The sequence below is a fragment of the Lissotriton vulgaris genome, chromosome 2_1 (assembly GCF_964263255.1).
Source record: "Lissotriton vulgaris chromosome 2_1, aLisVul1.2, whole genome shotgun sequence".
NCBI lineage: Eukaryota > Metazoa > Chordata > Amphibia > Caudata > Salamandridae > Lissotriton > Lissotriton vulgaris.
The window spans coordinates 2,015,570,462-2,015,583,190 of NC_141687.1; the positions used below are offsets into that span (position 1 = coordinate 2,015,570,462).

Below are 12,729 nucleotides of genomic sequence, written 5' to 3' on the forward strand. Positions count from 1 at the left end.
CCAATCTTCCTTTTTAGTAGTCAATAATCTCGGCAAAACCTGTATCAATAGCTCGGGTAATTCTTTAGCTTTGTCCCCAAGACCAGTACCAGGGGTTCGTGTATTATCTTCGTCCTCTAATTCTGTCCAGTTAATCTTTTTCTCTCCCACCTCCCACTCTTTCTCTTTAAGTTTTTCATAAATGCCTGCTGGTAACAGTACTTTCAACATTTTAATCGTATCAGCTTATGTATACTCCCCCATGCGGAGCATGTCTTTTAATTCACGGTGGAACCCTGCTGGGTCTTTATCGTGACAGGGCAATAATTTTTTAATTTCCAATAATTCCATTTTCGTCAAGGGTCTGTAAACGTATACTCGTTGAAGCACACCCGCATCAGTTCTAACGGGATGAACCTCTCGTAGGGGATTCTGTCTGTCTATGTAAAAGGTCTTTCTTTCTTGGTGTGGAACAGGAATCAAGTGTGGGGTCAGAAAAGTCAAGTACTTATGTCGTTGATCTAGAATAACCTTAATTAATTCGGTGCCTAGGCCTCTCCATCTTGCTAGGAGTAAATCGTCCAACCTTTTATACAAGGGTCCTGGATCAGACTGCTGACTCTCATACAATGTGATGAGATGTTGAATCATGTAAATACCAGCTAAACGCTGTTCTTCCGGAGGAAGACTCAAAAATGTTTGCGCTACTATATCATCCTTATATATGTTAGAATTGCCAGCCCATTGAACTGCTGACCAGGCTAGTTCCTGTTCATGCATAGTACTAAGTTCGCTACTCCCTACTCGTTGTTTCAGTGCATGTTCAGTAGCTTGGAATAGGTGTTCGAGGGAATATCGTTCTGGTATTGGAGAAAGAGAACGTTTATTGTATTCTAGGCGTATGGGTCTATCAAACGGTCTTGCCCTACCTACATAATTTATTTTATTCATTTTTCCTGTTACTGCGTCATCATCTTCTGAGACTTCGTCGTCCTCTTCCTCAGCTTGTTTCTCGGCCTGTTCTTTCTTGTGTATCTCAAGGATTTCTTTACGAATTTTCCTGTACATGCTTTCTACTCTATTCTGTGTATCATGCTTACCCATAGCTATATTATCACTCCAGTTCATCATACCTTTAGATACTTCTTTATCTGGCTGGTCCCGTTCCCTGATCAAACAATTAACCAAAAACTGTAAGAGCATGCGTTGAAGCTCCACTTTTCTATTTGCCATGGCCTCATGTATACTTTCTGGTCTCTCCCCCGTTCTAATGAAGTGGTATATTCTGTCTAAATGTTCCTTCAGGCCTGGTAGAGTAATCAAATAGTCTGCAACGCGTCTTATTCGTATTGAGTATATGAGCATTGTGCCCTCACCTGGTACTGGATCATATATACAATCGGTGAGGGACTGTCTAAGGGTTGCTAATGTCATTGGTTTTGGCGTGTGTTGTAGTGCTAAATCTCGTAGTGTTCGTTTTATTGGTGGTGGGGTGTGCTGTATATCTCTAGAGGGCCCCCCTCCTGATGCTCCTTGACTTGAGTCGCCTAGGCTTGAATCGTCTTTTACTGCCAGCGCTGCCGCTGGTAATGCGGGTTGATCTTGTACTACGGGTGGTGTGCGAAATGGATTGGTAGGGAGGGTGGCAGGAGGATTAGTAGGGTTGGTAGGATTGATAGGGTTGGGAGGAGGTAAATTTTCATTTACATATTCTGGAGCAGCGTCGTCTAGATAGGAGGAAAGAAAAATGTCCGCTGCGGTCTGTTTATGACTACGGAGTTTAGTCGGGATCAGTGGTGGCGGCAAGTTACTGGGTACTTCCGGGGTCACTTTAGGTAGGCCCTCGGCAGGGAGGGGATACATGCCTTTGATAAGGGCATTTCTTTGTCTATCTAATTGTTCTGCCTTAACCCGTTCACCTTCTTCTTGTAGCTCTTTTTCTTTGGCTTTTTCTGATGCTTCTCTATTTCTCTCTGCTTTCTGAATTTCTTTTTCTGTTCTTCTATGTGCTTCTTTACGCCACAACTCTATGGCATCTTTCTGGGATTGTCTAGCTTTCTTTTTCCACAGTGCTTTCTCTACTCTCATGATGCAATCAGCATCCCATGTCCCTGAGACAGGCCATCTATATTTCTCTTCCAGATCCTTCGTGTAATCTACCCATAAATCTAAGTACAGTATGGCATCCAGGCCATGCTTGTGGTAGATAAAATGTCCAGGAGTGTCCCTAGGCGGGACGGGAACTGCCTCTTCGAGTATCCCTTTCCTGGTCCCTATCTGACGTAATTTCGAAAACAGCGGCATGTTTGAACTGGCTTGAACGAAAACACAATAAGCACAATAATAGACTGTAAACAATCATTCATACCACAACATTAAAACATTAGGAACAGATACTAACTAGTACATAGAATAACACAATTCTAAAAATCCTAAAATACAATACTGGATGCACTGCTAGAACAGTACAGTCATACCGGTCTCATAAAGAGACACGTCTTTACCGCATCCACCTAAATGGACACGTCTTTACCGGATCTGTGTACCCAGACCCGTCTTGACCGAGCTCAAATAAATGAACCCGTCTATATGCGTTCCCAACAACGGTACTCACCGGGAAGCAAAACTGAAGGCCTCGGAAACTTGATACTGGACTGGACTGCTACGGCTTCTTGCTGCGCATGCGCCTCGGAACAGGTGGGCCTCGGGATACCTCGGACCTTGCTCTCTCGGCTTGGGCTCTGGTCGGGACAGTCCGCAATCCTCACCGCCTCGTATGGATGCCAGGTCGCAGTCTCCGTCTCCTCCGTGGGCCTGAGGGAGTTGGCAGGAAAACCAGCGAATGTGCACAGAATGGGTCCGTCACGGCTATAGAAGGGGTCAGGGGGCTGCGTGGGGAAGGGGACTCGTCCCTATTCGGGCGCCAGAATTATGTGGTAAATAAAATTACCCGGACATAGTTTCTATACATTAATAAAGAATAAGGATAGCTCATAAAATGAGAGACAGAGTCCGTGGTATCTGAGTCAAAGGGCTTTAATTCAAATGACTCGAGTCATTGAGAATCGGGTTCCATCACCACTAAAGTTCAGGAAGGGATATCTAACGTTTTATTAACATCACACATTATATATAGTAAAACCATACAATTGCAATGAATACAGTAGGCGGAACACTCCAGGCGGAGCAAGTGAAAAGAGAGAGATAAGAACACATGGGCGTAAAAGAAGGCGTGTAAGGAGGCGTACACGTGGCTGTTCACTTGATGAGTCATAGGTGTGTCATAGGTGGGTGGATGCTTAGAGGAGGTCTGCAGGGTCAGCAGAAACTTTTACCCTACATGTGCGCGTAATTGGTCATGACGTGAAATTGACGTGTAACTGGGAAGAGCTGGGGGGCTGACTTTAGCACTAGTAGAGGAGTCTGGAGTCTGGGATGTCAGAACGACCTGCACCTTTTGCATATCTGATATCTTGTGTTTGGAGGATGTATTGTCTGAAGTAAAGGTCTCTCGAGTAAAGGCTGTTCATCGCTAAATGCTAGTGTGTGCATATATTTCTTCGTGCATTACGTGGGGGCCATGGGCCTACTATGGCAACGGGTTCAGTAAATCACTTGCATGGAGACAGGAAGGCTAGGCCCTATGCTCTGCAGGCGGAACATGTTTACCTCTTTCACTAGACTGGAATGTGTTTTTGCGGAGGCTGAGCAGATAACTGTAGGCAAAATACCGTCTTGGCAGGCAGGCCAGGCCGGGCACCTCTCGGCTGAGCAGGAAGTGAGGGAGAGGTCAGGGATGCATACCTAAACTGCAGCTTTCTGAGTCAGAAGAGGCTCGGAGCCTGAATTCAGGGCCTGGCTCGGCTGGGCCACAAAAACGTGTGCTTCTCGATATTTTAAACGTGTACCATGTAAATGCATTGGCAACGTAGGCCTTAGTGCAGAATTAACGTTTCATTCATGGAAGGCCTAATAACTGACATGCTAACATTAGACGGAAATGCAGGGGCATTATTGTGACAGGCACGGGAAAGGAATTTCATGATAACATGGACATACATGGGGCATAGGTACGTGGATAGGGTGCGAGGGGGGGACACACTGGCCACATAAAATTTCTGTTTCCTCAGACTGGAAATCAGCACTGAGAAGGCTAAATTTATGATTTTCAGTCCTCCGGCACACACCCGCCCAACACCGCATCTGGGCAAGGTCAGATTGGAGAGGGTACAGACTTTTCAATACCTGGGGGTGATGATTAACGAAAATCTCTCCTGGGGTCCCCAACAGGTCAAATCTCAACTCAAACTCTCCCAACTAGTGTTTGGCATCCTCAAAATGTCAAATTCATCTACATTTAAACCATTGAGTCCCGCACTGGAGATTTATAAAGTAAAGGTGAGAGCAACGGCCCTTTACGGTGGGGAACTCTGGGGACACTCCTGTCGGCCTGAAATTGCAAATGTGGAGAACAAGTTCATGAGACAGCTACTTGCACTCCCTCATGGTACTCCTCTCCTCCCTTTGAGACTGGACCTAGGACTGAGCTCTATCCAGGATGAGCTAGCTCTGAAACCCCTAAGGTTTTGGCGTAGGCTATGGATAACCCCAGAACTGTCCATTTACAGGTCTGAATTGAAGGATGTGCTGAGCCATGCTAGTGCAGCAAAAATCCCCTGGCTTGTATTCGTAAAAAACAAGCTGAGGAAAATGGGACTATTGGACCTCTGGTATGATCCAGAACAGGCATGCAGTGGGGTCTCCGGCAAAATGCTTGCGAAGTCCCTTATGGATCACAAACAGAACATATGGTTGCATGACTCCAAAGCTGGCTCCTAGACAACAACTTTTTTAACATTTAAACACACTTATGCCTTTGAGGAGTTTTTGGATATCATTTACCCAGTAGGAGCAAGAAAGTTATATATCCAATGGAGACATGGAACATTACCACTAGGGGCATTCGCAGGCAAGTGGTCGACTTCAATAAGCAAATCCTGTCTTGGGTGTGGTGCACTCAAGGAGGATGAATCGCACATGCTCCTCTTTTGCCCTATTTACAGAAAAGCTAGAAAGTACTGGCTGGTACCCCTATGTAAGAATATGGGATTTCACAAATGCTCTGTTGCAATGAGAGTCTTGAAGACCGATACATCTCCACATATAGTTTTTGCACTCTAAATGTTTCTTTTAGCAATGTGGTCCAAAAGATGTTCCCTCTTCAGAGCGCTACCCAGGGGTGATTTTACACCGTGATTGTTAATCTGTCTGCTAAATCTCTCCTATGAAATCTGTTTTTATGAAGTGATAATTTTATCTATTGTCGGTTTTATACAAATGTTTTTACTGTAATCTTTTCCGACTGAAATTGTCGAAATAAAGACTCAATTAATGAATGAATGAATGAATGATTTAATCTGGCTGATATCTGAATCGTATATGAAAAGGAATCGTATTGGTTGGGGATGGGGGATCAAGCATTTTTGCTAAAATTGATACAAAATTGAAACTCTGCGGGCATTCCTCCTTCCTGCCTAAACTATCAATGCCTAGTTTTGATTCCTCCTCATTCCCGTTTCTTCCATCATCCTACACATCTAGTTTTTTTTTTTTTAAATCTCACTCTGCAGGTTATTTCCCATCCTTGCTTTCACTCTTTGTGACTCATTTCCTATCTTTCATTCTGCTGTGCTCGGTGCTGAAGTCTGATGAAAAATGATAAAGATACGGTCAGGTCTCCAAAATGGGTGCTGATGCCCACTAAGCGTGAGCGCAAAATCCGTTCCGCTCGTGGATTTCGCAGATTTTCAGTAAATCCGCAATCCGCAAACTCCCGCGAATTTACCGAAAATCCGCGAATCCGCGAGCGGCGGATTCGGGGGGCAAAAGTTCAAGCCTTCAAGCTTGAAGTTGTTGTTGTAACTATTTTAGGATGGCACCGGCAAGCTGCCAGCGCCATCCTAAAATAGTTACTAAGTTAGCTTCAACAGGAAGCACTAATAGATAAAATAAAGCAGGTGCTCGAGCACCTGCTTTATTTTATCTATTAGTGAAGCTAATTTAGTAACTATTTTAGGATGGCGCTCGCAGCTTGCCGACGCCATCCTAAAATAGTTACAGAAAGATGATGGATGGACAGCTCACTCAAGGGAGCGTCATCGAGGCTGGGCAGGTGTGCCTGCTTCCCAAATCTACCGTTGAAAATCAGCTGTGATGCTGGATAGAGGCCTTTGCATCCTTGACTTTCTCGAGCGCAATCCTCGTGCTGTTCCTGTGACCAGGAGCTTCTTTCTCTTGATCTGCTGCTCTGATCGGTCTCTGACCTTTTATACACACAAGAGGCATGTGAACTCGCATGGAAGTCCCGCTCACACACTCGCGGTGTGCACCGTCTTCCCGCCATTTACCCACTATGATGGACAGCTCACTCAAGGGACCCCTGCGCCCTTCGGGGCGATTGCATAGTAACATACACATGGTCGCTGGAACTAGTTGAAGCTCAAATTCAGTGGCTCATTCATCAGCCCAAAAACAATTGTGAGAGTCATCGAGGCCGCACATAAGACCCCCCCCCCCCCATTAAGAAAATCCGCGGATCGTGGATCCACGAAATCTGCCCATGCTTAATGCCCACCAATTGCAACAATTAGTGATTCATTGGTTTCTCCCAGTCCCAAGCAAGCTGCAGTCTGTCAATGTTTTGAACCTTGGTGCAAGAGAATAGCTGAAACGTGAGATTCCTGTAGTGACCAGCTAGAGTGAAGGGGTGTTGTCAAGGAAGGTAGAGTCAGAGAGGAGAAAAGAGGAGAGACTGTCAGAAGCTACTCCTTTACTGAAGGACAACGTGATACAACCTTCGGACATGCACAAATACTTTGATGCGCCACCTTCAGTGAGTTTTTAGACGTACCTAAAAAACATAGCACCCTACTGGGCATATTAAAAAAGGGCTGACTAAACCTTTAGTACTGGAATGATTAATGGGTCCCACATGTCTTTACTTTTTACATAACATTCTTTTAGGTCATACAAAATTAATGTATGAAAAATATTCAGGATTTTCCCTTACCTTTCCTGTCTTAATGTAAGATTTTCTTGCATCTATGTAATCAGATTTATTTTCATTTTTAGGCACTTCTGTTAATTCTTTTCCAATTAGTTCTGCTTTCCGGTAGCCCATTATTGTTTCAAATGTAGGATTTACATACTGTGAAAAAACAAGTGTTGCATAGGGTTAAGTGTAGCATAACAGGTTTCAGAGCCTACAAAATCAATAACGACATTGAGGTAGCATCTTACGAGTACAGCGGAAAAAACACTGCTTCCAGATGAACTGTGATAAATACCATTTACAACTAAAAGCCATTTTCGTTACTATACCTTTAGGATGGTGATACAGTCTACAGTAAATAAAAAGTAAAACGATGTAAAGCCCTGTTTTATAGACCAAATATGTCCCGAACCCAACACCACACGCCATGTGCTAATGACAACCCAGCGAAAGTCCCATCTGAGTTCAGTTAATTTATAAACTTCCGGAAAAGCATCTTTCGAAGCGGCGAGGATTTTGTTGGTGCTCAAGGAGTCATCATGCACATCAGTGGTAAAGAAGTGATCCCCATGGCCTTTCCATTCATTAACCTAGGATCTAGAACAAAATCCCTGCATCCATTAGGTCTATATTTAGTCAATAGTTGAAGACTCGCATCTTGAAAAGAGCATTACATCACTATGCATTAACCGTCTCAGCTACCTCTCGTTTAACTCGTTGACTATGCTGCTCTTTGATGCTATACAGCGCTCGGCATGCCTTTTGGCTAAGATTGCTCTACAGAAAAGGATATACAAACATGCCTTTGGTAACCACCATAGACTAAAGGAAAATGTCCTCTAAGCAATTAAACAGCGAAGTTTGAGCCATTCAAAAGTGGAGGGAAAACATAAAGGACAATGAGTATAGCAAAGAGACTTCAACTAAAGAGTTCATGTTGGGAAGTCCTATATCCAAAGACATCACTATTATGTTCATGTCCCACGTTGATAGTTGCAGCCACTATTAGACAGGCGGTGATCACACATGAATTCACCCATCTGACAATGGTTGTTCCATGCAAGCAAGCAAGCCTACAGAAAGACCTCCTGCAGTCGGGCAGGCAGCCTCTGACTCCAATACTGGTGTCTGTGTATCTCAATGCGCCACTGTATCTGCATAACAACTGCAATGTGGCCAGCCACCCCAACTTCCAGCACAACCCCCTTATGTGAGTTGCTGTCATTGGTCTCAGAGGGCCTCCACCAACCATCATGAGGGAACTGCTGTATGCTTCAGACTAGTGAGGAATGTAGAATCTATTACAGTATGAGACCAAAAATAAAGTGGCAGTCTCAGCTGGTTGGGCAACCAAAACTTTAAAACACATAATGGGCCCACAGTAGTGTGCTTTTAAGACACTGCACCAACATGATATAACAGAAAGAAGATCACTGCCACCTAACTAGCCTGAAACAAATGCAAAGTGGCAGCACTAACAGAATAGAGGAAAACAAGCAAGTGTCGAGGATAAGCTATTGAATGGCATCACATACATCTGTTACTTTTCTAAGTGTCACAGTGACCTCTTATCCTGGTAAGCTCATCACAATTCTCACAGGTCACAGAGCTGGCTCCAGTACAGGCACCAACAAAGGGAGCCTGGATCTCCAGAAACGCAATGAAAAGAAGGACAGGTATAAGGCAAACAAAGAATAAAAAATAAAGTGGGAGGCAAGGAGAAGAGCAGCAGACAGACTTTAAGCAGTTCTAACACCACGCTCTTGAAGAGGGCCCTATTCCAACCTTCCAGTATTTGTGTTCCCACACTTTCATTCATAACAGGCAGAATGGGGGTCCTGGTTCCTGCTGGCTCAGGGCAGAATGTACATATCTGATTCACCCAAGATGAACAATGAAACAATAAAGCGTAATCTCAAATTTAGTCTACATATCTTTCATACTACATTTCTTTCATTATCTATTATCTTATTCATCCTTCTTTAATCCTCTTCTCTTCTTTTCAGCAGTGCCAGTAACTTACTCACTATGTCTCCCACTTCAGTATAAATGTTTTGTTTACATAGGTATGTTGCCTTACTTCATTATCAGCTAAGGCTTTATTTGCTGCGTGCCTAGCTGTAAAGCGCGTGGATTGTTCCAGTGAGTGTTCCCTTACACATTTTCAATGTAGCCTCAGTGTTTTTGATTGTATCTTCTCCATATGCTCTTTCCAGGCCTTTTTAATGCTGATAATTTTACAGATTACCTGTTCCAAAGCCAGTTGATCAAAAGTCTTCTACATTATGTTTGAGTCTACCGAACCCTTATTATTGGCAAAATAATTTGCTGTGGTTTCTGCAATGTACTTCTAACTGTACTATTTTTGAGTTCGCATGCATTTAGCCTCCATTCATCGTTTCTGTCTTTCCTTCTGTTTTAAGGTGACTGTTACTGGGGAGTGGTTTGATAGCCCTCAAGCCAGCCTTTAAGCAGTCTTTTATCAGAGTAATAGTAATCCAGACTTCTTAGTGTGCCATGAGCCGAAAGTATATTGTCGAGCTATTGCACTACATTGCAGCAGTTGCTGCTTGCTTGTGTTCCTGCTGCCGTATGCTAACTGTTCACAGCATAAGATTAAAGTTTCCACTTACTTTTAGTAATAGGGACAGTACAATCGCCATGCTTATCCTGTTCAATGTGCTCCTCTGTAATTTCAGGTTAAGTGCACATACACCAGTCTTACTGTATTGCTTCCTCATTACCCCCAAACCACCATGAAACAGCATCCTCGTCATAGGCAATTCACTTCGATCGCAAATAGATTAAATCGTCTAGTTAGTATGGCCACGTCTAAAGCCCCGGAGGAAAAGCCCACTTGGACAAGTAGTTTATATTTCCCCAGAATAATAGTTGGCATTATTACCTATAATGTGTGTCTCCTTCAACAGCACATTATTAGGGCCCTTTCTCTGTAGCGTCTGATAGATTGTTCCTTTTTAGGTCTTGGCTGTAGACAGTGCATGTGCTGTCTCGAGGAGACATGCTGCATCTACTTTGTGGGCTTCAACCTGGCCATAGGCTTTCCTTTTGCTGGCTTCATCGCCGGTCGCCTTTTCTTTCCCATGTTTCCTGCCAGCCACAGTTACGCCCTCCCACTTCTACGTCCTCTCATGTTATTACTACCTTACTACCCCTTCCTCATAGGCTCTGTGGCTCGCCCTCCTCCTTGCTGAATAGCGGCATAGCATGGGACACTGAGCCCGGGTCACAGACGGTATATTTTACAGCTGCTCATTAGGCCAGTGCTGCGGCTGCGCAGGCTCTGGAGTGTGAGCTTGCACAGTAGGGCACACACTTACTGTAGCGGCTCGCTACAGCATGCCCACACCATGAGGTATCGGCACTAGCAATGGAGAGCCAACCGAGGGACAGGCACCAACACAAGCAAAGGCCGCCTGCGCACATAACCGTCAACAATGCACTGACCTCACCATCACCCTTTGCCACACTATTGGAGGTCATCTTGTAATGGGCTTGGCTTCATAGCAAACCTATACAAACTGACAAAAAGGCCAGTATTTTTGCATTTAGCCTCCATTCATCGTGTATGTCTTTCCTTCTGTCTTAAGGTGAAAGTTACTGGGGAGTGGGTTGATAGCCCTCTGGTCAGCTATACAGATTATGGGCCTTTAAGGAGTCTTTTATCACAGTAATAGTAAATCCAGCTGCGAGGTGTGAAGCTTGTGCTTGGTTGTCATGGAAGTGCTTTTCTAAGGCACTCCTTTTTTGTCCATAAGATTTTCCATACCTTTGTCTGTGATTTCTGTGGAGTTTATAGCCCTGGTTGCATACCTGTACCTGTGTGGATAATATGGCCCACCTTGAAATCGCACTGATTGAAGCCTCCCAGACAGTCTGTGATCTTGGAAACACACAAAATGTTGTTAAGCCATCACAACAATACTGGAGTGCTCCTAGAGAATTAGGCATACCCTTATATGTTAAACTATTCTGCAAGACATAATGAATATGCTTTCCAAACAGGGTGATTCCATCAAATGGCTTATCCACTATTTTCACCTTCCAAACGGAAAGCTGTAGATCTCAGCCATCCCTGCCTTTTAATACAGCCACTCCAACCAGCTGGGAGAAAGCCAACATTTGAAACAACCACTGCAGCATCAATGATTTCTTCTGGTGTTGTTGCACCGTCTTCGATGATGGCTTTAGGAGTCTCCCTGTTATCTTTGAGCATTAGGTAAATGTGTGGCAATGCCACATCTGGCGATCATAATGGCCCAAAACTGATGTTGCTGCCATGGGACCAACTCTAAAGCCCACATTATGTACGAGTCTGCGGTCCCCATCGGGGGTTGCAGATGAAGGTGTGCTTGGGTTCTTTGATGTGCAATGGCCACAGACATAATAACAGAGTAAGGTTTGGAATGCGCCATAAAGCAGGTAGGGGAAGGGTCTGGGGATCTGTACATCTTTAGTAAACAGGCCTCCATCGCTGAAACTGTAGCTGGTGTTTCCATCAATTTTCAGGTCCTCTAACCAAACATAGCCCAGTATAAGCATGGACCAAGCAGCTGCATGGCTGCTCCTTGAAGTCATACAGGAGGCACTTTGGGAGTTCCAAATCACCACATGGTAACGGGTTATCTCGTTTGAAGGTGAGTCTGGATGAACAAGTTAACAGTAATGAAAGCCTGTAGCTTAATCAAACTCCTGGTAAGGATCCTCTTCATCTAAGGTATCTTCCTCAAATGTTAGGATGCAACACACATCTAACTGCAAAGGGCTCAGAGGCATTCTGGTCCTGTAAGACCCCTTCCAATTCAGAATCCAGGATTTGGATGGGAAGACTTGCTGTCTCTTTTAAAGGGGAAAAAGTAACAGATGTAAAAAGGGCAGTGACTACTCTGTCATTGACTAGGTCGACATCGTAGATGAAGAAAGGGTCATCCGTCTGGAGTAGAGACATTTTTGGTAATGCCCTCTACGTTGATCTCTTCATAGATGCCAACAATACCAGTCCCATAAGTGACAAAGGGAGTTTGTTGACCACAGTGATTTTTTTCTTCGTGGCTGACAATGATGACATGAAAGTCATGGACAGGGAGTGGATTTCAGACAGGACATCAAGGGAGTTGGATTTTCACACATGTTATTGAGCAGGCAAGTGTCAGTCCTGTCTTGCCCATTTTTTAAAGAAAGTCCAGTCTTTTCTGTTAAGAGATAGATGCAAACACTTTAGGATGCAAGTCTAGCTAAGAAATTGCACATTTCTGCTTTTGTGCCGCCTTCATTAAAGTGCTTGGTGGAGCTCTTTTCACAGGATCATCCCCAAATGAGGTGGGATCAACCTTAGAAGGAGGTTTTTTTTTCTCTTTCTACTACATAGAGGGCCAACCTCACTCTATCCTTTAGGGTCTTTGAAGAAAAGGTTTAAGAAATGTCACAGAGTGAAGTCTTATGCACTCAGAGGCTGATGCATGTGAAAACATTCCAACAAATTCACAAAAACAACTACAGGAGTGAATGGTGAATGGTGCTGTCTCCAAAACTGAATCCATCACTGTAGAATATAGATCTATTTTTTTCTAAGTTTACATTAAGATCCTTAAGGGAGGATGTCGGAAGAATGTACTGCCTAGCTGGAACCCCCCCATCAAGTTTTCTGCCTTTGTAGCTCAAAATGGCAGCTGTGACTC

The 12,729-nt window shown here is 44.1% G+C and overlaps 1 protein-coding gene across 2 annotated transcripts in view; it reads right to left on the reverse strand.

Annotated features, from left to right (window-relative positions):
- PDE8A (phosphodiesterase 8A) overlaps window positions 1-12,729 on the reverse strand; it is a 2,218,572-nt gene that overhangs the window by 913,750 nt on the left and 1,292,093 nt on the right. For both annotated transcript variants that reach the window (XM_086958243.1, XM_086958242.1), the window contains exon 8: window positions 7,049-7,186. In XM_086958243.1, the coding sequence (XP_086814369.1) occupies window positions 7,049-7,186 (138 nt within the window). The remainder of the gene's footprint in view (window positions 1-7,048; window positions 7,187-12,729) is intronic.